This window comes from Salmo salar, chromosome 10 (assembly GCF_965601325.2).
Source record: "Salmo salar chromosome 10, fSalSal1, whole genome shotgun sequence".
NCBI classification, from domain to species: domain Eukaryota; kingdom Metazoa; phylum Chordata; class Actinopteri; order Salmoniformes; family Salmonidae; genus Salmo; species Salmo salar.
The window spans coordinates 97,053,921-97,081,651 of NC_138300.1; the positions used below are offsets into that span (position 1 = coordinate 97,053,921).

Genomic DNA, 27,731 nt, shown 5'->3' on the forward strand with positions numbered 1-27,731 from the left:
TTCTACACACATAATATCTTGTCTCAATGTTCTAACATCTCTGGCATTGGCTCACAGGCAAGGAAATAAAACCAAATATTGCTAGAACCTATTTCTTGAATTCTAAATATCAGACAGTTGAAAGCTCTAATTTTGACCGTCATAATACCTCTGATGGCAGTACAAGCACTAATTATGGTCAATTTAGACTGAGAATAGTATCTAGTTATGGTAAAGGGGGAAATAAGTATAGCCAGTTATAATTGTAACGGTTTAGCAGATTATAAAAAAGAAGATCAGTCTTTACGTGGCTAAAAGAAAAGCAATATAACATATACTGTTTACAGGAAACTCACTTTACACCCTTAAATGAAGTTGCGTGAAAAAGGAATGGGGTGGTGAAATAATTTTCTGTCATGGACAAAGGAACTCAGAAGGTGTGATGATATTAATTAACAAAAATGTATATCTGAATGTGCAAATAGTCAGGAATGATTCGCAAGGAAGGTGGATCTTGTTGAATATGAAAGTGGACAAAAAAGAGATTTGGGTCATTAATCTATATAGTCCAAATCAGGATGATCCACCGTGCCCTTAAGGAAATCTCAAATATTATGGACACATTAGAAATAATGGATATTTGGAGAATAAAAAACCCTGACCTAGTAAGATATACATGGAGGAGACTTAATCAAGCTAGTCGTCTTGACTACTTTCTTGTCTCTTTCGCTCTTGCATCAAAGGTTAAAAAAGTTTTATTAGGAGACAGAATGCGATCGGATCATTATCTAATTGGCATTCACATAACTTTTATAGATTTACCACGTGGATGGGGATATTAGAAATTTACTAAAAGTTAAAAAAGACAAAATCATTTATAACTTAATTTTTGAAGTATAATATTGGTTCAGCAAAACCCCTTATATTTTGGGATACCTTTAAATGTACCTTCAGAGGTCATTTAATTCAATATTCATCAGTAATTAAAAAGCAGTTTCTGGCTAAAGAGACAAGACAAACAAGGGAAATCCATGAACTGATAGTACAGGTAGATAGCAATAAAAACGATACTACAGAGATGCAAAATAAGTTAGAGGAAAAACAAAAAGAACTTGAGGAACTTATTCAAGAATGAAGATTAAAGAGGAATAACTTTTTGAGGCTATTAAATCCTTTCAGCCTGGAAAAACCCCAGGGCTTGATGGCATACTGGAAGAGATATAATCAAGCCTTTTTTGATATACTAAAAACTCCATTGTTAGATTGTTTTAACTACTCCTATAGAAATTGTAGTTTGTCAGGTACTCAGCAGGACGGTCTGATTTCTCTATTATTAAAACAAGACCCAGATGGCAAATATAAAGACTCAGTCTATCTAAAAAAAACTGGAGGCCCCTTACACTTCAATGTTGTGATGCAAAAATACTAGCGAAATGCATAGCACTCAGAATTAAAAGAATTTTCACCAGGTATTGTTCATCCTGATCAGACAGGTTTTTTACATGGACAATACATTAGAGATAATATACCACAACTACTAGAAATAATAGAACATCATGAAACATCTAATAAGCCAGGCCTGGTATTTATAGCAGATTTTGAAAAGGCATTAGATAAAGTAAGACTGGATTTTATTTATAAGTGCCTGGATTTTTTCAATTTCGGTGATTCTCTTATAAAATGGGTAAAAATAATGTATAGCAACGTCAGGTGTAAAATAGTAAATAACAGCTACATCTCAGAGAGTTTTGAATTGTCAAGAGGAGTTAAACAAGGGTGTCCGCTGTCACCATATCTATTCATTATGGCCATCGAAATGCTAGCTATTAAAATCAGACCGAATAACAACATTAGAGGATTAGAAATCCAAGGCTTAAAAACAAAGGTGTCCATGTATATCGATGACTCAAGTTTTATATTAAGTCCGCAAGCTAGATCCCTGCAATGTCTCATTGAAGATAACTTTTCTGTACTCTCTGGACTAAAACCTAATTATGATAAGTGTACAATATTATGTATTGGATCTTTAAAAAATACAACTTTTACATTACCCTGCAGTTTACCTATGAAATGGGCTGATGGCGAAGTAGACATACTTGGTATTCATATCACAAAATATGTAAATAAGCTCTCCACAATAAATTTCAATAGAAAACTTGTAAAAATAGACAAGATCCTGCAACCATGGAGAGGTAAATACAGTGGCTTGCGAAATTGTTCACCCCCTTGGCATTTTTCCTATTTTGTTGCCTTACAACCTGGGATTAAAATTGATTTTTGGGGGGGTTTGTATCAATTGATTTACACAACATGCCTACCTCTTTGAAGATGCAAATTTTTATTGTGAAACAAACAAGAAATAAGACAAAAAAACTGAAAACTTGCGCGTGCATAACTATTCACCCCCCAAAGCCAATACTTTGTAGAGCCATCTTTTGCAGCAATTACAGCTGCAAGTCTCTTGGGGCATGTCTTTATGAGCTTGGAACGACTAGTCACTGGGATTTTTGCCCATTCTTCAAGGCAAAACTGCTCCAGCTCTTTCAAGTTGGATGGGTTCCGCTGGTGTACAGCAATCTTTAAGTCATACCACAGATTCTCAATTGGATTAAGGTCTGGGCTTTGACTAGGCCATTCCAAGACATTTAAATGTTTCCGCTTAAACCACTCGATTGTTGCTTTAGCTTAGGGTCTGAGACAGAGCTTAGGGTCATTGTCCTGCTTAGGGTCATTGTCCTGCTGGAAGGTGAACCTCTGTCTCAGATCTCTGGAAGACTGAAACAGGTTTCCCTCAAGAATTTCCCTGTATTTAGAGGCATCCATCATTCCTTCAGTTCTGACCAGTTTCCCAGGCCCTGCCGATGAAAAACATCCCCACAGCATGATGCTGCCACAACCATGCCTCACACGGATGGTGTTCTCGGAGTGATGAGAGGTGTTGGGTTTGCGCCAGACATAGCGTTTTCCTTGATGGCCAAAAAGCTACATTTTTGTCTCATCTGACCAGAGTACCTTCTTCCATATGTTTGGGGAGTCTCCCACATGCCTTTTGGCTTATTCTTTTCTTTAAGCAATGGCTTTTTTCTGGCCACTCTTCTGTAAAACCCAGCTCTGTGGAGTGTACAGCTTAGTGGTCCTATGGATAGATACTCCAATCTCCGCTGTGGATCTTTGCAGCTCCTTCAGGGTTATCTTTGGTCTCTTTGTTGCCTCTGATTAATGCCCTCCTTGACTGGTCTGTGAGTTTTGGTGGCCGGCCCTCTCTTGGCAGGTTTGTTGTGGTGCCATATTCTTTCCATTTTTAATTACGTATTCAATGGTGCTCTGTGGGATGTTCAAAGTTTCGGATATTTTTTTATAACCCAACCCTGATCTGTACTTCTTAACAATTTTGTCCCTGACCTGTTTGGAGGGCTCCTTGGTCTTCATGGTGTCACTTGCATGGTTGTGCCCCTTGCTTAGTGGTGTTGCAGACTCTGGGGCCTTTCAGAACAGGTGTATATATACTGAGATCATGTGACAGATCATGTGACACTTAGATTGAACACAGGTGGACTTTATTTAACTAATTATGTGACTTCTGAAGGTAATTGGTTGCACCAGATCTTATTTAGGGGCTTCATAGCAAACGGGGTGAATACATATGCTTTTACGTTTTCTATTTTTAAGAATTTTTTGAAACAACTTATTTTTTTCATTTCACTTCACCAGTTTGGACTATTTTGTGTATGTTCGTAACATGAAATCCAAATAAAAATCAATTTAAATTACAGGTTGTAATGCAACAAAATAGGAAAAACACCAAGGGGGATGAATACTTTTCCAAGGCACTGTGCCTTTCTATTTATGGAAAAATTGCCCTGATTAACTCCTTAGTCATATCTCATTTTACTCACTTACTTATGGTGCTGCCTACTCCTGATGATTCGTTTTTAAAATCATATGAGCAAAAAAGATTTCGCTTTATCTGGGACGCTAAACCAGACAAAATAAAGTGTGCCTATCTATATAATGAGTAGGAATTGGGTGGGTTGAGATTATTAAATATAAAAACACTATACCTCTCTCTAAAAGCGTCACTTATTCAAAAGTTTTACTTGAACCCTAAATGATTCTCAAGTAGATTACTAAGAAAAGTTCATCCATTGTTGAAAAATTGCCTTTTTGCCTTTGTGCAGATTGCCATGTCTCATTTTTGATGAATTAAAAATGATACTTTTTTCAAAGTATCTCTCTTTTTCAAACAAGCATTGCAGAGCTGGCTACAATTTCAATTTCATCCCCCTTAAAAGATCAAGCAAATGTTACAACAAATATTATGGCTGAACTCAAATGTGCTATTTGATAAAATACCAGTATTTATGGGAAAGATGTTTGAAAAGGGTATTTTGTTCTTAAATTATATTATAAATTGGAATGGTGGAGTTATGTGTCACGGGTATCGTCGGTGAAGGAGGACCAAAATGCAGCAGGACTGTGATTGTTCATTTTGAACATTTATTAAATCAAAACGAAACACAAAAACAACAAACAAGAGAACGAACGATCCACTGACAGTCTGGCAACGCACAAGGCTAAACACAGAACAATTTCCCACAAACACACAGACAAACACACCCAACTAATATAGGACTTCCAATCAAAGGCAACACCACACAGCTGCCTTCAATTGGAAGTCCACCTCAATTAACTCCACATAGAAACACACTTACTAGACTACACATAGAAATACATAAACATAGACCATAAACCAAAAACCCGGAAATACTAAATCAAACACCCTTTTACCAAAGCACCACCCCGGACCACATAAAACAAATACCCTCTGCCACGTCCTGACAAAACTACCATAACAATTAACCCTTATACTGGCCAGGACGTGACAGTACCCCCCCCTTAAAGGTGCTAACCCCGGAAGAACCTTAAAAAAACAAACAAAAAAGAAAAAAAACAACCCCAAACAACAAAACTACAATTCCCCCCTACTAAAGGGAGGGAAGGGAGGGTGGCTGCCGTCAACAACGGCACTGTGCTACACCCCCCCTCCCCAACCCACCTATATCTGGAGGTGGCTCCGGTTCTGGCCGTTCCAGAAGGTCGGGCCACTCTGGCAGCTCGGGGCAGTCCGGCGGCTCGGGGCGGTCTGGGCAGTCCGGCGGCTCGGGACGGTCTGGGCAGTCCGGCGGCTCGGGACGGTCTGGGCAGTCCGGCGGCTCGGGACGGTCTGGGCAGTCATGCGGCTCGGGACGGTCTGGGCAGTCCGGCGGCTCAGGGGCGGTCTGGGCAGTCCGGCGGCTCGGGGCGGTCTGGGCAGTCCGGCGGCTCGGGGCGGTCTGGGCAGTCCGGCGGCTCGGGGCGGTCTGGGCAGTCCGGCGGCTCGGGGCGGTCTGGGCAGTCCGGCGGCTCGGGGCTGTCTGGCCACTCCGGCGGTTCGGGGCGGTCTGGCCACTCCGGCAGTTCGGGGCGGTCTGGCCACTCCGGCAGTTCAGGGCGGTCTGGCCACTCTGGCGACTGTTGACTGGCGGTCTGGCCACTCTGGCGACTGTTGACTGGCGGTCTGGCCACTCTGGCGACTGTTGACTGGCGGGCAGCTCTGACGACTGTTGACTGGCGGGCAGCTCTGACGATTGTTGACTGGCGGGCAGCTCTGACGACTGTTGACTGGCGGGCAGCTCTGACGACTGTTGACTGGCGGGCAGCTCTGACGACTGTTGACTGGCGGGCAGCTCTGACGACTGTTGACTGGCGGGCAGCTCTGACGACTGTTGACTGGCGGGCAGCTCTGACGACTGTTGACTGGCGGGCAGCTCTGACGACTGTTGACTGGCGGGCAGCTCTGACGACTGTTGACTGGCGGGCAGCTCTGGCGACTGTTGACTGGCGGGCAGCTCTGGCGACTGTTGACTGGCGGGCAGCTCTGGCGACTGTTGACTGGCGGGCAGCTCTGGCGACTGTTGACTGGCGGGCAGCTCTGGCGACTGTTGACTGGCGGGCAGCTCTGGCGACTGTTGACTGGCGGGCAGCTCTGGTGACTGTTGACTGGCGAGGCTGGGTTTACGCACTTGAAGCCTGGTGCGTGGTGCTGGTACTGGGCGTACCAGATTGGGAACACGCACCTCCAGGCTAGTGCGGGGAGCGGGAACAGGACGAGTCGGACTGGCTTGACGCACTTCCGGGTCCGCACGAGAGACAGGAGCTGGAAACCCAGGGCTATGGAGGCGCACAGTCGGTCTTGATCTTACCTCCTGCACAACCCGTCTTGGCTGGATGGAACTAGTAGCCCTGTACGAGCGGGGTGCTTGTACAGGGCAGACTGGGCTGTGCAGGGGCCTGATGGTAGCCGTGCGTAGAGCGGGAGTTGGATAGCCTGTTCCTCGGAGGCGTAGCGGCGACCAGATACGCTGCGCAGGCATCCTCCTACCAGGCTGGAGGCCCGCTCTAGCACGGCACCTGCGAGGGGCTGGAATAACGCGCACCGGACTGTGCGTGCGTATGGGTGAGATAGTGCGCTCCTCAGCGAAACATGGCGCTCTCCAACTCATACGCTCCTCCATATAACTACGGGTAGCTGGCTTCCGGCTCTTCCTATGCCTAGCCAAACTACCCGTGTGCTCCCCCCAAAAAAATTATTGGGGGTGCCTCTCGTGCTTCAACGCCAGGCGTGTTCCTCGGAAACGTTCCCGGTCCATACCAGCCTTTCGCCTTTCCTCTCTCTCTCTTCCATGGAAGGCGATCTTTTCCGGCTTGGATCTCCTCCCAAGTGTAGGAGCCTTCTCCCTTCAAGATCTCCTCCCAAGTCCATCTCTCACCATAGTCCAACTCAAAATCCCACTGCTCCTTCCTCTGCTGCTTGGTCCTGGTTTGGTGGGAAATTCTGTCACGGGTATCGTCGGTGAAGGAGGACCAAAATGCAGCAGGACTGTGATTGTTCATTTTGAACATTTATTAAATCAAAACGAAACACAAAAACAACAAACAAGAGAACGAACGATCCACTGACAGTCTGGCAAGGCACAAGGCTAAACACAGAACAATTTCCCACAAACACACAGACAAACACACCCAACTAATATAGGACTTCCAATCAAAGGCAACACCACACAGCTGCCTTCAATTGGAAGTCCACCCCAATTAACTCCACATAGAAACACACTTACTAGACTACACATAGAAATACATAAACATAAACCATAAACCAAAAACCCGGAAATACTAAATCAAACACCCTTTTACCAAAGCACCACCCCGGACCACATAAAACAAATACCCTCTGCCACGTCCTGACCAAACTACCATAACAATTAACCCTTATACTGGCCAGGACGTGACATTATGTCCTTCATGGAGTTATCAGAATTGTATGGGAAGGTCTGCTCAATCCAAGAGTACAACCATTTGATTACAGCATTACCCCAAAAATGGAGGAGGCAGGTGGCAGCGAGAGGAGGTAGAGAACTGGTCTGTCTGCCCAATATAAAGGATCAAAACTGACAGAGGTGTCACGTCCTTACCATAGAAAGCTTTTATTTTCTATGGTAGAGTAGGTCAGGGCGTGACAGGGGGTTTTGTCTAGTTTATTTATTTCTATGTTGGTTCTAGTTTCTTTTTTCTATGTTGGGGGTTTTGTCTAGTTTATGTATTTCTTTGTGGGTTCTAGTTTCTTTTTTCTATGTTGTTTTTTTTGTCTAGTTTATGTATTTCTATGTGGGGTTCTAGTTTCTGTGTTTCTACGTTGTTTTTGGGGGGATGATCTCCAATTAGAGACAGCTGGTCATCGTTGTCTCTAATTGGGGATCATATTTAAGTTGTTGTTTTTCCCACTAGGTTTTGTGGGAGATTATTTTGAGTAAGTGTATGTTGCACCTCTTCGTCATGGTTTGTTGTTTTGTTTATTAGTTTATTTGTATGTCTTGCATAGTTTCACAGTTTAAATAAAATGTGGAACGATACACATGCTGTGCCTTGGTCTCCTTCATCATACGACAAACGTCACAGAGGGAATAAAATAGCAGAAATAGGAAAGTATACCAGTTTAATTTGAGGACCAGGATGTTGACAACTGTGCCATACAGATTGCAAAATAGTTGGGAAGAGATTTTTGATGTACCGATTCCATGGTACAGGGTGTATGAGTTGATATATAAAACAACGCAAGATTCAAGACTTCGTGCTTTTCAGCTAAAATTATTCTAAACCATTTATTTTGGTATTGCCCTTAGGTAGCCTGTTTCTGGTCTCAGGTTCAGGAATGGCTGAAAATGCATAGCATTGATCTAAAATTGACCCTAGAAATAGTACTGTTAGGAGAACTGGAGAGACCGGGTCAATCAATTACTTATATACTAACACTCTTAGTAAAAGTATTTATCTTCAACTCGCAATATTTGGTTTCTATTCGATTAGATAGATTGAAATTGTACATTAAACATCACAGCATAGTTGAAAGATATATGTTGCTTAAAAATCCAAAGAGTGTGGCCAGCAAAGATAGGTGGGATGGGCTGAGGGAAGCTGAGGGTTGGGATGTGGAATTGGAGACAAGTGTGAGTGGAGTTACTGTGCTGGAGATAGAATGATAGTCGAAGATAAAAGTAAAAAATAAAGTCAAATAAAACAGCGTTTTTACAGCTAATGCCTGTTTGCCTGAGGCTGATGCCATGCAGGTGTTTGTACACATGCATATGCACACGCTCTCATTCAAATAAATGCATACAAGAACACACACATACATGTAATAGTGCCAGACATGCACACAAACATATACAGTTGGCATTGCTGTTATGATTTTAGTTGTCCTTGATGTCCTTTGCTTTAAAAAAAAATATATATATATATTTTGCATTGTTGTTTGCTGTTTTCTTCTGTCTTTTTTCTCTTTAGTTCATTCTCTTGGTTGTTGGTGCATTGGGGGGTTCTTGGGGGTGGGGAATGGAATTATTTGTATTTTTAATTTTTATTCTTGGGGGGGACTGTGCGAGGGGTCTCGGATGGTTGAGGGACAGCTATTGGGGAACTGTGGGGGGATCTTGGAGGGTTCGGGTTCACATTTTTTTGGCCTGGTGGGAGATCTGTCAATGTTCCCTTGAGCAGGGCATTGACCCTGGATGCTTCTGTGTATCGCTCTGAATAGGAGTCTGTTGGATGACTGGTATGGTGTAGTTGTTGAGCGGGTTCACTGCAAGTATATTGTATGTTGTACGTTTCGGGTATATTAAAAAAGTATAATAATTAATACCAAAAATGTTAAAACAATGATCAACAACCAATTTGACAGAGCTTGAAGAATTTTGGATAAATGTTGAACAATTCAGGTGTGGAAAGCTCATAAAGACTTACCCAGCAAGACTCACAGCTGTAATTGCTGCCAAAGGAGCATCCACAAAGTTGTGACTTATGCAAATTATATATTTCTGTAAATCATTTTCAATACATGTTTTCAATACATGGGGTATTGTGTGTAGATGGGTTTAATCAATTTACAATTCAGGCTGTATCACAACAACAAAAAGTATGAATACTTTATGAATGTACTTTATATTTTTCCTTTTCTTCCCTGTTCTTTCGTCTCTCTCTATCTCTCTCTCTAACAGTGATTAATGCACCTGTTCATATGCATTATTCATAGAATGACCTAGCAAAACGGTAGAAGACAAATAGGGTCTGTGGGTCTGTGTCTCTCAGATACTGTACTCTGGTAGATCTCTCCTCTATGTGCACTGATTTACAGAGAAGGAATGACATCATTGCTGGTGTTAGAAATATAATTAGGGCGATGAGAAAAGCCATTAGGGTTATTAATCAATCACCAGTGTCTAGATGATATTGATAAATCAGGAGGTAATCAATATTAATCCATCTGTTTTAGGATTAACATAGATTTAATATAAATATGTGAGTTTGATTTCCTGTTATTGGATATATACTCGTAGAATGTGATGAACCGATAATGTGACACAAAGCAAACTAACACATTAACAAATATTACAGCAATTTTCTCCTTCCTACAATATAAATATAGAGAGCTGCTTCAGTTAGCTCCAACATTTCAAATCATGCCTGCCCTCCCCTAAATGAGAGCTGAGAGTCTGGAAGTCTAATCATGCTCCTCTTAGCCTGTGGATACAGGGTTAATTCTGAAACAAGAACACACTCCCAAAAACACAGCAGCGAAACACACTACCAGCTAGCCAGGTGCATGCCAGCAGACTGCTCTCAGTCGTAACCCAATGCAACATACTCTATATTGTGATTTGTAGTCATATTTTTATAACTGTAAATGGGAGCTTGCTAAAGTATTCCATTGTAGCTGTTGTTCCTGTTGAGGTTCAATAGAGGTATTCTCCCTATTAGCTGTGCTCAATGGGCTGATTCTGACTCAGGAAATGTACGCCTTTGATACGGTCTTCTCAGTAGTTGGTATTCAGACTTACCTTATGCAGGTGCGTAGCAGGCTTTACAGGCGTGGTTCCCTTGCACCTGCTGAATACATTTAATTCACCCGCTGAAAATATTTCCACTTGCTGGCCAACAGATATTTCTGTGGAGTTTTATTCAATAGGGTTATCAACGAACACGGGTTCAGATTATAGGGATACATGTCAGAAAGCCATCTAAAAGAAACATCCCTTTTTCAGGACCCTGTCTTTCAAAGATAATTTGTAAAATCCAAATAACTTCACAGATCTTCATTGTAAGGGTTTAAACACGGTGTCCCATGCTTGTTCAATGAACCATAAACAATTAACGAATATGCACCTGTGGAGCGGTCGTTAAGACACTAACAGCTTACAGATAGTAGGCAATTAAGGTCACAGTTATGACACTAAAGAGGCCTTTCTACTGACTCTAAAAAACACCAAAAGAGAGATGCCCAAGGTCCCTGCTCAACTGCATGAACGTGCCTTAGGCATGCTGCAAGGAGGCATGAGGACTGCAGATGTGGCCAGGGCAATAACTTACAATGTCCATACTGTGAGACACCTAAGACAGTGCTACAGGTAGACAGGATGGGCAGCTGATTGTCCTCGCAGTGGCAGACCACGTGTAACAACACCTGCACAGGATCGGTACATCCGAACATCACACCTGCGGGACAGGTACAGGATGGCAACAACAACTGCCCGAGTTACACCAGGAACGCACAAATGAAATCAAATCAAATGTTATTTGTCACATACACATGGTTAGCAGATGTTAATGCGAGTGTAGCGAAATGCTTGTGCTTCTAGTTCCAACCATGCAGTAATATCTAACAAGTAATCTAACCTAACAATTTCTCAACAACTACCTTATACACGCAAGTGTAAAGGAATGAATAAGAATATGTACATAAAAATATATGAATGAGCGATGGCCGAACGGCATAGGCAAGATGGAGTAGATGGTATAGAGTACAGTATGTACATACAGTGAGGGGAAAAAAGTATTTGATCCCCTGCTGATTTTGTACGTTTGCCCACTGACAAAGAAATGATCAGCCTATAATTTTAATGGTAGGTTTATTTGAACAGTGAGAGGTAGAATAACAACAAAAAAATCCAGAAAAATGCATGTAAAAAAATGTTATAAAATGATTTGCATTTTAATGAGGGAAATAAGTATTTGACCCCTCTGCAAAACATGACTTCGCCTGTTAGGGCTAGGGGGCAGTATTTGCACGGCTGGATAAAAAAATGTACCCGATTTAATCTGGTTACTAATCCTACCCAGTAACTACAATATGCATATACTTATTATATATGGATAGAAAACACCCTAAAGTTTATAAAACTGTTTGAATGGTGTCTGTGAGTATAACAGAACTCATTTGGCAGGCAAAACCCTGAGACATTTTCTGACAGGAAGTGGATACCTGATGTGTTGTATTACCTTTAAACCTATGCCATTGAAAAACACAGGGGCTGAGGAATATTTTGGCACTTCCTATTGCTTCCACTAGATGTCACCAGCCTTTACAAAGTGTTTTGAGTCTTCTGGAGGGAGATCTGACCGAACAAGAGCCATGGAACGATGATGGCCCATTAGACACCTGGCGCGCGAGTTCATGTTGGGTACCCTCGTTCCAATACGTTATAAAAGAGAATGCATTCGTCCACCTTGAATATTATTCATGTTCTGGTTAAAAAAGGCCCTAATGATTTATGCTATACAACGTTTGACATGTTTGAACGAACGTAAATATATTTTTTCCCCTCGTTCATGAAGTGAAGTCCGGCGGGCTTAGATCATGTGCTAACAAGACGGAGATTTTTGGACATAAATGATGAGCTTTTTTGAACAAAACTACATTCGTTATGGACCTGTGATACCTGGAAGTGACATCTGATGAAGAGAATCAAAGGTAATGGATTATTTACATAGTATTTTTGATTTTAGATCTCCCCAACATGACGGCTAGTCTGTATCGCAACGCGTATTTTTCTGGGCACAGTGCTCAGATTATTGCAAAGTGTGATTTCCCAGTAAGGTTATTTTTAAATCTGGCAAGTTGATTGCGTTCAAGAGATGTAAATCTATAATTCTTTAAATGACAATATAATATTTTACCAATGTTTTCTAATTTTAATTATTTAATTTGTGGTGCTGACTTGACTGCCGGTTATTGGAGGGAAACGATTTCCTCAACATCAATGCCATAGTAAAACGCTGTTTTTGGATATAAATATGAACTTGATAGAACTAAAAATGCATGCATTGTCTAACATAATGTCCTAGGAGTGTCATCTGATGGAGATTGTAAAAGGTTAGTGCATCATTTTAGCTGGTTTTATGGTTTTGGTGACCCTGTCTTTGAATTGACAAAACATTACACACAACTCTTGTAAATGTACTGTCCTAACATACTCTAAATTTATGCTTTCGCCGTAAAACCTTTTTGAAATCGTAAAACGTGGTTAGATTAAGGAGATGTTTTTCTTTCAAAGGGTGTAAAATAGTTGTATGTTTGAAAAATTTGAATTTTGACATTTATTTGGATTCAAATTTGCCGCTCTTGAAATGCACCTGCTGTTGATGGAGTGCACCACGGGTGGGACGCTTGCGTCCCACCTAGCCCATAGAGGTTAATACTTGGTGGCAAAACCCTTGTTGGCAATCACAGAGGTTAGACATTTCTTGTAGTTGGCCACCAGGTTTGCACACATCTCAGGAGGGATTTTGTCCCACTCCTCTTTGCAGATCTTCTCCAAGTCATTAAGGTTTCGAGGCTGATGTTTTGCAACTCGAACCTTCAGCTCCCTCCACAGATTTTCTATGGGATTAAGGTCTGGAGACTGGCTAGGCCACTCCAGGACCTTAATGTGCTTCTTCTTGAGCCACTCCTTTGTTGCCTTGGCTGTGTGTTTTGGGTCATTGTCATGCTGGAATACCCATCCACGACCCATTTTCAATGCCCTGGTAGAGGGAAGGAGGTTCTCACCCAACATTTGACGGTACATTGCCCCGTCCATCGTCCCTTTGATGCGGTGAAGTTGTCCTGTCTCCTTAGCAGAAAAACACCCCCAAAGCATAATGTTTCCACCTCCATGTTTGACGGTGGGGATGGTGTTCTTGGGGTCATAGGCAGCATTCCTCCTCCTCCAAACACGGCGAGTTGAGTTGATGCCAAAGAGCTCCATTTTGGTCTCATCTGACCACAACATTTTCAGCCAGTTGTCCTCTGAATCATTCAGATGTTCATTGGCAAACTTCAGACGGGCATGTATATGTGCTTTCTTGAGCAGGGGGACCTTGCGGGCGCTGCAGGATTTCAGTCCTTCACGGCTTAGTGTGTTACCAATTGTTTTCTTGGTGACTATGGTCCCAGCTGCCTTGAGATCATTGACATGATCCTCCCGTGTAGTTCTGGGCTGATTCATCATTGTTCTCATGATCATTGCAACTCCACGAGGTGAGAACTTGCATGGAGCCCCAGGCCGAGGGAGATTGACAGTTCTTTTGTGTTTCTTCCATTTGCGAATAATCACACCAACTGTTGTCACCTTCTCACCAAGCTGCTTGGCGATGGTTTTGTAGCCCATTCCAGCCTTGTGTAGGTCTACAATCTTGTCCCTGACATCCTTGGAGAGCTCTTTGGTCTTGGCCATTGTGGAGAGTTTGGAATCTGATTGATTGATTGCTTCTGTGGACAGGTGTCTTTTATACAGGTAACAAGCTGAGATTAGGAGCACTTTAAGAGTGTGCTCCTAATCTCAGCTCGTTACCTGTATGCATAAAAGACACCTGGGAGCCAGAAATCTTTCTGATTGAGAGGGGGTCAAATACTTATTTCCCTCATTAAAATGCAAATAAATTTATAACATTTTTACACGCGTTTTTCAGGATTTTTTTGTTGTTATTCTGTCTCCCACTGTTCAAATAAACCTACCATTAAAATGATAGACTGATCATTTCTTTGTCAGTGGGCAAACGTACAAAATCAGCAGGGAATCTGCTGACACCGTGCCTGGACTGGGCACCGTGCCTGGACTGGGCATTGGTGCAGAGGAAGGCTCCTGCCTTGGAGCGGGACTGGTCACCGTGCCTGGACTGGGCATCGGCGCAGGTTGCACCGGACTGATGACACGCTCCTCAGGTCGAGTGCATGGAGCCAGCACAGGACGCTCCGGGCTGGAGAGGCGCACTGGAGGCCTAGTGAGTGGAGCCGGTACAGGTGGCACCGGACTGTTGACACGCACTTCAGGGCGAGTGCGGGGAGCTGGCACAGGACGTACCGGACTGGGGAGGCGCACTGGAGGCCTGGTGCGTGGAGCCGGCACAGGTGGCACCGGACTGTTGACACGCACTTCAGGGAGGGTTCAGGGAGCTGGCAACGGACGTACCGGACTGGAGAGGCGCACTGGAGGTCTGGTGAGTGGAGCCGGTACAGGTGGCACCGGACTGTTGACACGCACTTCAGGGCGAGTGCGGGGAGCTGGCACAGGACGTACCGGACTGGGGAGACGCACTGGAAGCCTGGTGCGTGGAGCCGGCACAGGTGGCACCGGACTGGTGACACGCACTTCAGGGCGAGTGCGAGGATCTGGCACAGGACGTACCAGACTGGGGAGGCGCACTGGAGGCCTGGTGCGTGGAGCTGGGACAGGTGGCACCGGACTGGTGACACGCACTTCAGGGCGAGTGCGGGGAGCTGGCACAGGACTCACCAGACTGCTGACAGGCTCTTCATGTCGAATGTTGTGCAGAACACACCTGCACAACATCTCTCTCCTCTCTCTCCCAACTTCTCCATCACCTCCCTGACGGTCTTTGGCTCTTCAGGGCGAGTGCGAGGAACCAGCACAGCACGTACCGGGCTGAGAAGGCTCACTGGAGGCCTGGTGCGTGGAGCCGGCGCCGATGGCACCAGACTGGTGTCACGCTCTTCAGCACGCCTGCGCTGCAGCATACTCCTCGCTACCACCTCTTTCCGGTATCTTTCCTTGAATTCCTCCACCGACTCCCAAACGGGCTCTGGCACTCTCCGCTGCTCAGTCGACAGCTCCATGTGTCCCCCCCCCCCCCCAAAAAAAATCTTGGGCTTTCTGTGGCCGCCGACCCCGGCGCCATCGCTGTCCTTCCACCTTCCTTGGTGTCTCCTTCCAAGGAAGGGTCTCACAACCTCCCATGATTTCCTCCCATGTCCAAAACTTCTTAACCTCCATAACACGCTGCTTGGTCCTGCATTGGTGGGATATTCTGTCACGGTCGTGATAATGGACGGACCAAGGCGCAGCCTGTGTTGAGTTCCACATCTTTATTTGCAGTGAAAACTTAAACAAAAAACAATAAACATACAACGAACGTGAACTACGTGGTGTATGCACTCACACAAAACAATGCACTCACACAAAACAATATCCCACAAATGCAGGTGGGAATAGGGACACCTTAACTTCTCTAGGGTATGTGGGATGGTAGCGTCCCACGTCTCCAACAGCCAGTGAAATAGCAGAGCGCCAAATTCAAAACAACAAAAATCTCATAATTCAAATTTCTCACACATACAAGTATTATACACCATTTTAAAGATAATCTTCTCGTTAATCCAACCACACTGTCCGATTTCAAAAAGGCCTTACGGTGAAAGCATAGCATTAGATTATGTTAGGACAGCACCTAGACAAGAAAAACCACACAGCCATTTTCCAAGCAAGGAGAGGCGTCACAAAAAACAGAAACACAGCTAAAATGAATCACTAACTTTTGATGATCTTCATCAGATGGCACTCATAGGACTTCATGTTACACAATACATGTATGTTTTGCTCGATAAAGTTCATATTTATATCCAAAAACCCCATTTTACATTGGCGTGTAATGTTCAGAAATGTTTTGCCTCCCAAACCTCCGGTGAATGAGCACAGAAATACTCATCATAAACGTTGATAAAATATACAACTGTTATTAATAGAATTATATATACACTACTCCTTAATGCAACCGCTGTGTCAGATTTCAAAAAAGCTTTACAGCGAAAGCACACTTTGCAATAATCTGAGTACAGCGCTCAGTCACAAAACCAAACCCGCCATTTTGTGGAGTCAACAAAACTCAGAAATAGCATTATAAATATTCACTTACCTTTGATGATCTTCATCAGAATGCACTCCCAGGAATCCCAGTTCCACAATAAATGTTCATTTGTTTCGATAAAGTCCATATTTATGTCCAAATACCTCCTTTTTGTTCACGCGTTCAGTCGAGTAACCAAAATGCACTGTGCTCACGCAGAGAGTTCAGACGAAAAGTCAAAAAGGTTTATATTACAGTTCGTAGAAACATGTCAAACGATGTATAGAATCAATCTTTAGGATGTTTTTATCATAAATCTTCCATAATATTCCAAACGGACGATTCCTTTGTCTTCAAAAAGGAAAAGGAACACAGCTAACTCTCATGGGAGCGCGCGCCACTGAGCTCATGTCATTTTCTCAGTCATCTGATTCCAAGACCTCTTATTCTCTCCCCATTCACAGTAGAAGCATGAAACTACATTCTAAAGACTGTTGACATCTAGTGGAAGCCTTAGGAAGTGCAAAATGACCCCACAGACACTGTATATTTGATAGGGAATCACTTGAAAAACTACAAAACTCAGATTTCCACACTTCCTGGTTGGATTCTTTTTCACGTTTTTGCATGCCATATGAGTTCTGTTATACTCACAGACATCATTCAAGCAGTTTTAGAAACTTCAGAGTGTTTTCTATCCAAATCTACTAATAATATGCATATCCTACCTTCTGGGCCTGAGTAGCAGGCAGTTTACTACAGGCACACTTTTCATCCAGACGTCAAAATACTGCCCCCTACCCAAGAGAGGTTAAGTATGATTCCCAATCAGAGACAACGATAATCAGCTGCCTCTAATTGGGAACCACACTCAAACCCAAACATAGAAATATATCGACTAGAACACCCCCTAGTCACGCCCTGACCTACAACACCATAGAGAACCAAGGGCTCTCTATGGTCGGGGCGTGACATCCATAATGGTTCAAATAAGCTACATGTCCCATATTATTGCACACTGTTGCCTAATATCGTCCACTAATGCTAGCGACCCTCAGGAACAACTACACAGACCTGAGAGGAAAGAAAGATAATCGGAATGAAATGGAATGATGCAAAATATCAGCTACAAATTGAAGAAACTAACACTAAAGTGACAGTTATAAATGTATGTGGTATTACTGACGGTGGCTCCCGATAGTGGCTAATATTTAAAATGATACAAGGTCAGAATACTGTGTATCCGTGGAAACACCTCCGACACACCTTCATTTCTTAGATCTCCACTCTGAACAAATACCAGGTGAATAGCATGCTATTCTCATGATGAAGTTCAAGGTCAGAATACGCATAGAGAGGAAAGCGCATCAAAAGAGAATGACGTTCCATTTACAGAAGCTTAACTCGGCCCATATGAGCTGTGATGGGCTTCTTGCTGTAGCTGTGCTGTTGTGTTATGGCTAACAGCCTCTGTTTTAGCCATGTTCATTAGAGAAGGCTGCTCTCTCTCTCTCTCTTTCTCACTCTCCCTCTCTCTCTATCAGAAAACCCAACCCTGTTAAACCAGGTTACATTCAGGGTCACTGAACTTTTCAGTAAGCAATATAGCTAGTATTCAGAGCAGAAACAACCCTGAACTGAATGTCCAATCTATGTGCATGCCCATTAGCAGAATACTTGTGACCGACACTGCAGACTCATTTAATTTCTCTGGATGTAATGATGTTGTCTCCTATCCTTGAGACAGAAAGAGAGGTGAAAACTCATTCATAACATCCCTCTGGTTTTCTCCAGTCAGCAGAAGGGTTCTGCTTCCGCCAGGCTGCCTGCATGGCTTGTAACAGGAGGGAATGTCAGCTCTGTCTGTACCCACTAGGAGGGATGTCCTTGGGAACCTGAGAACTGGGGATCGCTCCTCAAAGAGACACACACACAGACACACACAGTCATATTTATAGATGTCCACTCTCTCCACTGTCATCAAGGATCAGATTGTAGTCGTTCAATTTATTTGGGTTATTATGACCTCTTCTTATTGATCTGGTGATGTTTTACTGTAGATAAATGATGTCACATGTCAATGTTTAGATGTCCTCAATGGAGTAATACTGTTATGAGTACATTATGATATCATAAATACACAACACTATCAATACAACTAAAATATTACTAGATAATATAAAAATGTAGATCACATATATTATTTTCTACTAATAAAAAGCAATCGCCCATAAAGATGTGAAATATCTATTGTACAGTAGCTATGTCATTGACTTCCTCATAAAATGTACTGTATCTGTCACATGTAGCTGCTATATTTCCTCTGGGTTATAGATTGACTGTTTCTTCTGGGTTATATGATTCCATTAAAACCCTAGTTCTGAGAGAGAGAGAGGGAGAGGGAGAGAGAGAGAGTTTTGAGTTTTTATAAAAACCTTTATTTTATACTTAATTATTAACACAAATAAGGGCCGTTTAACCCCTGTGCGGATACGGGACGGAGATCCAGCGAAAAATCGCCATTAGCATAACAAAATGTAATAATTTTATTTTTTCAATTCTTTTTTAAAATTATATCGTTTTATAGATACACCTCTCCTGAATCGAACCACGTTGTCCGATTTCAAAAAGGCTTTACAGCAAAAGCAAAACATTAGATTATGTTAGAGGAGTATATCGTAAAAGTAGCCACATAGCCATTTTCCGACCAACCACATGCATCACAAATAACCAAAAAACAGCTAAATGCAGCAGTAACCTTTGACAATCTTCATCAGATGACACACCTAGGACATCATGTTACACAATACATGCATTCTTTTGTTCGATAAAGTTCATATTTATATATAAAAACAGCATTTTACATCGGTGCGTAACGTTGACTAACTATTTTCCCTCAAATGCATCCGATGAAACAGCGCTACAATTTACTAAATTACTATTCGAAAACATTTTTTTAAATGTAATATTGTCATTCTAAGATTTATAGATGAATATCTCTTGAAAGCACCTGTAATGCCAGATTTAAAAATAACTTTACTGGGTAATCACACTTTGCGATAAAAGGGGATGCAATACTCAGAACAATAGGCTAGCAATAGCAATAGGCTAGCCATCTTGGAACATTCGCATATCAAATCTAGTCTTGTATACTATTGTCAATAATCCCTTACCTTTGATTATCTTCATCCTTAGGCACTTCCAGGAATCCCAGGTCCACAACAAATGTATTTTCGTTCGAAAAAGTTCATCCTTTATGTTCCATTAGCTTGTTGTTGTTAGCGCGTTCTGAAGGCTGCACCAAAAGTACCAACGTGCGCGGGGCTACTCTTTCAACAAAATGCATTTTTTTCTTATTTAGGTTCGTTCAAACATGTCAAACGTTGTATAACATAAATATTTATGGCCTTTTTCAACCAGAGCTCCAATAAGATTCGAGGAGGACGATTGCATTGTGTTTCAAAACCTTTCGAAAGGGGAGGGTAACCAGGGGCGCCGGCGTCATAATGGTGATGGCCCTCTCCGTGTGACCACGTTCCACAGCGTGTCATTCTGTCAGTTTTCACAGTAGGAGACTCAAATTACTTTGTAAAGACTGGGGACATCTAGTGGAAGCAATAGGAAGTGCTCAATTAACCATAGCTCACGGTGTGATTAATAGGCAACGTGATGAAGTTGAGTTCGCAATTCAGAATTCCACTTCCTGTTTCGATCTGTCTCGGGGTTTTGACTGCCATATGAGTTCTGTTATACTCACAGACACCATTCAAACAGTTTTAGAAACTTTAGGGTGTTTTCTATCCACAAGTATTAATTATATGCATATCCTAGCTTCTGAGTTTGAGTAGTAGGCCGTTTAAAATGGGCACAAATTCTTTTCAAAATGCGCTGTGGCGCCCCCTATCCTAGGCGACCGTCAAGAGGTTAAGAAATTAAACAACAAATATGTCATTCCTAAATAAAAATTACAATCAATAAAATTATCTTTTACAGAGGAGAAGAACTCAAAATACACTTTTATTCTCGCTTTGACTAATCCTTTAAAAACACGTCTTACATCCTGCCCATATCCTGTGTCTATTTTGTTTCCTACTCAGAAATATGTTACATCTTACAGAAGCTTGTCCCAAAATAACATTTAACAGTTTACATTTTATTTTCTGTTCTTACTATGTTGAAACCCCAAAGTAAAAACAATGTTATTGAAAATCTCCCATACAGCTGTAAACAAAGACTCCAGTATTTCAAAGATAGGCTTTATCCTCTCACACTCCATAAAACAGTGAAAAATTGTTTATCTTATGTTACAAAAAGGACATCCATCTCCAACATCTGAGTTAATAACAGATACAAAAGCATTAACTGCAATGATGCCATGCAAAACCCTCCATTGCATGTCAGCAGTGGCCTTTTGTAACGGTGGCTTGTACAGTGCTCTCCATGCTGGCTTTACCTTGTCACCAATGCCCAGTTTTACCCTCCAAGGAGTGTATTTTCTAGTCTTCAATGTATCTTTATTCAAAACCTTGACACCCCCCCTATATAAGTCTTTCCCATTCACCTCATCCAACCCCATCTCTTCTAACCCTCTCAAATCCATTAATAACGCCTTTCTTTCTGACTCTGGGATATTGGATGTAATCCCTAGTCTTGGAAATGGGACTTTTTCATCTGGTACCTTCTTCTATTAAGCATAAACTCCGACAATCCTTTATGACCTCACCCCCAAATGTTCAGCCACTCGTCCTCCATCCATTAAGGTGGGCCCAGTCATGGCCATTCACTGTTTTAGGGTGATGATTTTGCCCTTCACCAGAATCTTGGAAAAATGTGGAACAGCTGCAGTTGTACAATCCAGTCTTGCCCCATACACCAGAGGTTCCTCCAGCAGCCAATACAATGACTCCGTTGGAGTGTGTCTGGACACCTCCATTATGCTCCACACCCTAAGAAGGACACAGTAAAACGGAGGTACTCCTTCCCTAGAAATCTGTCTACTATCAACCAAGATTAAAGCCTTCTTTATACTTAATCCCCTGACCTGCTGTAATACCAGACCTGCCACCCCTCTCCAAACCACATTTTCCGGTCCATGAAGCAACCTTTGAATAAACTGAAACCGGAAAGCAGCAGCCCTTCTAGCAAGATGTACAAGACCTTGTTCCCCCTCCTCTTTTGACAAATACAAAACACTTTGTGGATCCCAATGATATTTCTCCAAAAATAAATCTATAATAATCGCCTGTATCTTAGCCAGAAGGCCAGATGGTGGCTCTAAACATGACAACCGATGCCACAGTGCAGAGGCAACCATATTGTTAACAATAATGGTATGCCCCCTGTATGACATACGAGATAACAACCAACGCCATCTCCTCATCCTCCCTTACACCATTTCAAGCACCACATTCCAATTTTTTTCCATTCTCCCCTCATCCCATAGGTACACTCCAAGATACTTAACACCCCCCCCCCCCCCCCCCCTACACCATTCCAGCCCCCCCTGGCAAAGCCATGATCCCTCCAGACCATTTTCCAATCTGTAAATCATAACTTTTTTTCCCAATGAGACTCAAACTATCCACCTCTGCTTGATTTTTCACTAAAATAACAGCATAGGCTGAGAGACGAATAAGAGGAATATCCTCTGAAAGGTACACCCCTTCATTGCGATTTCTAATGCTATTTAGTAGTGGCTCTATAGCGATGGCTTATAACATTCCTGACAAAGAACACCCCTGCCTAATACCTCTTCACACTCTTCTGTTGTCAAAAGAGGAACGGAAATGTCAGGGTGAACATAAGACCTGACGAACCCGCCACATATGTTGACTCTGTATGTCGGAGTTGAAGTTCCAGAGCTTACAGGTGTGCCTGGCATGGATTGTGACTCCATCTCAATCCTCGCCCTTTTCATCGCGTGAGTGAGTCAATGATTCCAATGATTCGTCTGACAAACAAAGAACTTTGCGTCCTGCAGGCATGGATCAAACTTTGCGTCCCCCAGGCATGGATCAAAGCTGGCAAGACATTCAATAACGTCATTTTCACAGACAAATCAACCGTGGCCCTTGAGCAATTTCATCAAAATTGCTATAGAAAAAAAGGAAGAAGTTCAAGAAGATAAACGAAAACATAAAGATGTTGATGCAGAAATGCTGTTTTGAGTTATAAATGTAACACTTTAGAGTACCTAAGCATCGAATACATTGCAAGTTGAGGGATTTTTCACAACAGTAGCTGGGCTATAAAAAGTATATTGTCCTGCTAATAGGAAACATTTGCATGATGGGCTACAATCTTTATTGTAACCACAATATCACACATGATTTGTATCTACCTTTCCAATTACTTTTAGAGTTTGAGATTTACAAATGTGCGCCTTTAATAAATAGTACGCGCAAAACACCAGTCTCAACGTCAACAGTGAAGAGGCGAGTTGCAAAGAAAAAGCCATATCTCTGTCCAGTATCTGTGTTCTTTTGCCCATCTTAATCTTTTCTTTTTATTGGCCAGTCTGAGATATGGCTTTTTATTTGCAACTCTGCCTAGAAGACCAGCATCCCGGAGTCGCCTCTTCACTGTTGATTGCATTGTTTTGATGTGTGTTTGAACGCTGATACGTATACTGCAGTGCATGATTACAGAATGTTTTGTTATATTCTTCTTGTAGGCTGCTATGGGTTTAACTGTCCCACACCTTTCTCTGAAAATGATTGCAAGGTGACTCTGGGGTTGTTGCTTTTGTTCATACTAGCATTTGAAAATTGCTGATAGAATCACATTTCAGCGGCTGACAGTGTAAAAATATTATTAAAGCAATCTCTTCCTTAGTCATTCAATGTCTCTCCCCCTCCCCTTTTTATTCTCTCCCTCTCTCTCTCTCTTTCTCTCTCTCTCTCGCTCTCTCTCTATCTGTCTACCTCTCTTTCAGGACTGTCTGATTCTGGAGAAGAGCGATATGCACCACCCGGTCTGCTCCTTCCAGGACGACTTCCAGGAGTTTGAGATGATCGATGACGAGGATGAGGAGGATGAGGAAGATGAAGACGAGGTGGACCCTGATGCTCCTCCCTCCCCCACCGCTTCCCCTCCTTCTTCCCCCACCCTTGGCACGCTGAAGAGCCGGCCCACCACCCTCAACCTCACCACCACTGTCTCACAGGTACACATGCATGCACACACTCAACCTCCAACCTTATCACATTTAAAACCAGACTTTGCTTTCTGCTCTCCTCTGATTTGGGAAATTATGCTGACCTCTCTCTCTTTTTCTCTCTCTCTCTCAGGACTCACTGAACAACAACAGCAGTCTTTCTCCAAAGAAGGGCAGCTGGCAGGACTCTCTACGCAACCCTACCTCACAGGGTGAGTACTATGTTGTCATACTGTTACCACTACCCCCTACTCATTACTTATCCAATACTAATCCACTGCCAACACCTAGCAGCTTATTTCCTCTAAATGTCCTCCAAATGTCCAAGTATTTAAAAAAATAAATGTATACTTTTTTTAATTTTCTTGTTTTGGAGGCTACATGCACAATACACAAATTCATATAATTTAATTGTTTTTTTTTGGCCCTTTGTCCCGCGTCCTGCAACCAAACAATCATGCCCGCATTTTATCAATATATTTAAACACCAGTAATAAAAAATAAAAAAGTTTGATTTGTTGTATTTTTCAGTCAGACATTCCGACCTGTCTCTTACAGTCACGTTGCGCTTATGAAATATATATATCATAAGGATGTGGTACTGGTGATGTTAAACACTCCAATTGTTGTTGAGATCTGATATTCTGCGCAGCGCAAGATGAGACTTAGGCCAATGTCATAAGCCTATCGTCAACCAATCACATTTCTCAAATCCTTTCGGGCTACATTCCAGCTAAACTTAGAGAGGACAGTTAGCCTTAACTACTTTTAAAAAAGTGTGTTTCTGACAAGGTCATTTCGTCAAACTTGTGAGGCTATACATGGCTATATTTGCTTCTACTTTACTCAAACCCATTTTAAAAGCCTCCCTTCCTAACTGTTTTAAATTTCCTGAGACCAACCAGAAATGTTCCTTGGCCAAATATTCCCAGATTTTCATAAAACATGTGGTCTCTCGTTTATGCATCACCAAATTTTGTGCGAGGCAAAAGAGTAGGCTAAGTGTGCTTCAATGAGCTTGTTCGGTGCAGCGGGTGCATTGCTCTGACACTTCTCATAATGGTGCTCCTTTAGTAAAATTAGATCAAAGCTGAATCAATGTCTTGGAAGATCACATAATTATTCATTAGTATTCTACATAACAGAACCAAATATAATAGCTTAGTATAATGTTACTGTTACACCAAAAACTCCACCTTAGTCATTTCTTATGACATTTTAGGATGGTTAGCTGAATGGTCCAAGGTTTTTTATCATGCAAGCAAAACTCAGCAGCGTTCTCTACTAGGCAGAATTTACTTAGATTGAAACAAAATACAGGAAGGCTATATAGTTCGTTAACACCATCTGCTCTAATTTGCTTACGAAAAAGTAATTGAAGAAGATTTAAATGCATATTCCTATGAAACTGATTGAGAACAAATTATTGGCATGCAGATGCAGTTTGGACGTATCACCGGTAAAACGTGAAGAATTACAATTCACAATTGACAGTGATGATGGCCTATTATGAAATGAGTTATACTTGGTGTTTAAGGGTATTAAAAATATTTAAAAAAATTGAGACATTGTCACATTCCTCTTCGTCAGAAGATATGTTGAAATCGCTGTTGGACAAAGTGGACCAATATGCAGCGGATTGCGTGCTCATCATCTTTTATTTTAAATGAGAACACGAGGGAAAAAACAATAAACAAAACTCACGACAGGAACAGTGTAGCAGGCTAAACAAAAGCAGTGCTAACATACAACTACCCACAAGTGACAAACAAAACACACACCTACTTATAGGACTCCCAATCAGAGGCAACTAGAAACACCTGCCTCCAATTGAGAGTCCAGCAACCAAACCTGCACATAGAAAACGTAATCTAGAACCTACTCATACTAAAACATACACCACAAAACCCCGGAACACATAAATAACACACCCCTCTAAGCTATACACAACCCCCCCCCCCCCCCACCATACAAAACAAACATACCTCTGCCACGCCCTGACCAAATAATACAAATAATCCTCTGTACTGGTCAGGACGTCACAGACATTGTGTGGGTGCACTGTATGCATATTCTATAATTAAACAAGAAGGCACGAGGGGGTGTGGTATATGGCCAATATACCACGGCTTAGGGCTGTTCTTACGCACGACGCATCGCAGAGTGCCTGGACACATCCCTTAGCCATAGTATATTGTCCATATACCACAAACTCCTGAGGTGCCTTATTGCTATTATAAACTGGTTACCAAACGTAATTAGAGCAGTAAAAATTTATATTTTGTCATACCCAAGGTATACCATGACTGTCAGCCAATCAGCATTCAGGGGTCAAACTTCCCAGTTTATTATGATATATATGTGGAATTCCTAGTCTCTGGCAGCGTTTGGCAACGCAGAGTTCATCTCAGTCTATCCTGCCCTTCACTCCCTTGACTTTTTGGCCCTGACGGAGATGGATCAACCCAGACAACACTGCTACTCTACCTGCTCTTCTATCATAGTTCGAGGGCATCTCGTCGTTGCGGTGGTGGCACAGGGCTACTCATTTCTCCTAACTAGAGATTTTCTATTTTCTCCCTCACTCACCTGTCCATCACCTAATTTGAATGCCATGCTGTCACTGTCACTTGTCCACTCAAACTTAACATTGTTGTCATCTATCGCCCACCAGGTGCCCTTAGATAGTTCCTCAATGAGCTTGACACCTTGATAAGCTCATTTCCTGACGATGGCTCACCACTCTTCGTACTGAACGACTTCAACCTCCCGACATCTGCCTTTGATTAATTACTTTCCAACAATTTCTTTCCCCTCCTTTCTCACCCTTTCCCAATCCAACTCACAAGTCAGGCAGTACGCTTGACCTCATCTTTACTAGAGGCTGTTTGCCTACTAACACAGTGTCCAAAGAAGGACCAGAGTTATACAGAATGGTGTCGTCTGCGTAGAGGTGGATCAGAGAATCACCAGCAGCAAGAGCGACATCATTGTTGTATACAGAGAAGAGAGTCGGCCCGAGAATTGAACCCTGTGGCACCCCCATAGAGACTGCCAGAGGTCCAGAGAACAGGCCCTCTGATTTGACACACTGAACTCTATCAGAGAAGTAGTTGGTGAACCAGGCGAGGCAATCATTTGAGAAACCAAGGCTGTTGAGTCTGCCGATAAGAATGTGGTGATTGACAGAGTCGAAAGCCTTGGCCAGGTCGATGAATACGGCTGCACAGTAATGTCTCTTATCGATGGCGGTTATGATATCGTTTTGGACCTTGACCGTGGCTGAGGTGCACCCATGACCAGCTCTGAAACCAGATTTCATAGCGGAGAAGGTACGGTGGGATAAAAAGTGGCTTTAGCAGTGGATACAGAAGAGAAGGTAAAGAAGAGGGAAGTTTATTTTGCTCAGCTGCCCGCAGCCCTGTTCTTTAAGCTCGCAATGAGTCACTCAGCCACGGAGCAGAGAGGGAAGGGCCGAGCCGGCCAGGAGAAAAGAGTACAGGGCGAGTCATAGTATGGGGAAAGGGAGGAGAGTAAGGTCGAAGAGGTTGAATCAGGAGACAGGAGGGAGAAAGATTTAGCAGAAGAAAGAGAGGAAAGGTTAGAAGAGGAGCAAGTAGGGGGAGAGAATGATAGGATATAAGAGGAGAAAGAGAGAGGAGATGATTGCGACGGCGCATGACCATCTGGGTAGGGGCTGAGTGGCTAGGGTTGGAGGAGAGGGAGACAGAAAAGTAAACAAAGTAGTGATCAGAGACCTGGAAGGGGTTAGCCTCTTACATCTAGACGTTCCGCTAGCGGAACACCTGCTCCAATAGCCAATGATGGGCGTGGCGCGAATTACAAATTCCTCAAAAATACAAAAACTTCAATTTTTCAAACATATGACTATTTTACACCATTTTAAAGACAAGACTCTCCTTTATCTAACCACATTGTCCGATTTCAAAAAGGCTTTACAACGAAAGCAAAACATTAGATTACCCAGCCAGAAATAATCAGACACCCATTTTTCAAGCTAGCATATAATGTCACATAAATCCAAACCACAGCTAAATGCAGCACTAACCTTTGATGATCTTCATCAGATGACACCCCTAGGACA

The 27,731-nt window shown here is 42.6% G+C and overlaps 1 protein-coding gene across 2 annotated transcripts in view; it reads left to right on the top strand.

Moving 5' to 3' along the window:
• The window catches only part of mapk8ip2 (mitogen-activated protein kinase 8 interacting protein 2), a 154,842-nt gene that overhangs the window by 101,547 nt on the left and 25,564 nt on the right, over positions 1 to 27,731 (top strand). For both annotated transcript variants that reach the window (XM_082957267.1, XM_082957268.1), the window contains exons 3-4: positions 23,405 to 23,635; positions 23,760 to 23,838. In XM_082957267.1, the coding sequence (XP_082813393.1) occupies positions 23,405 to 23,635; positions 23,760 to 23,838 (310 nt within the window). The remainder of the gene's footprint in view (positions 1 to 23,404; positions 23,636 to 23,759; positions 23,839 to 27,731) is intronic.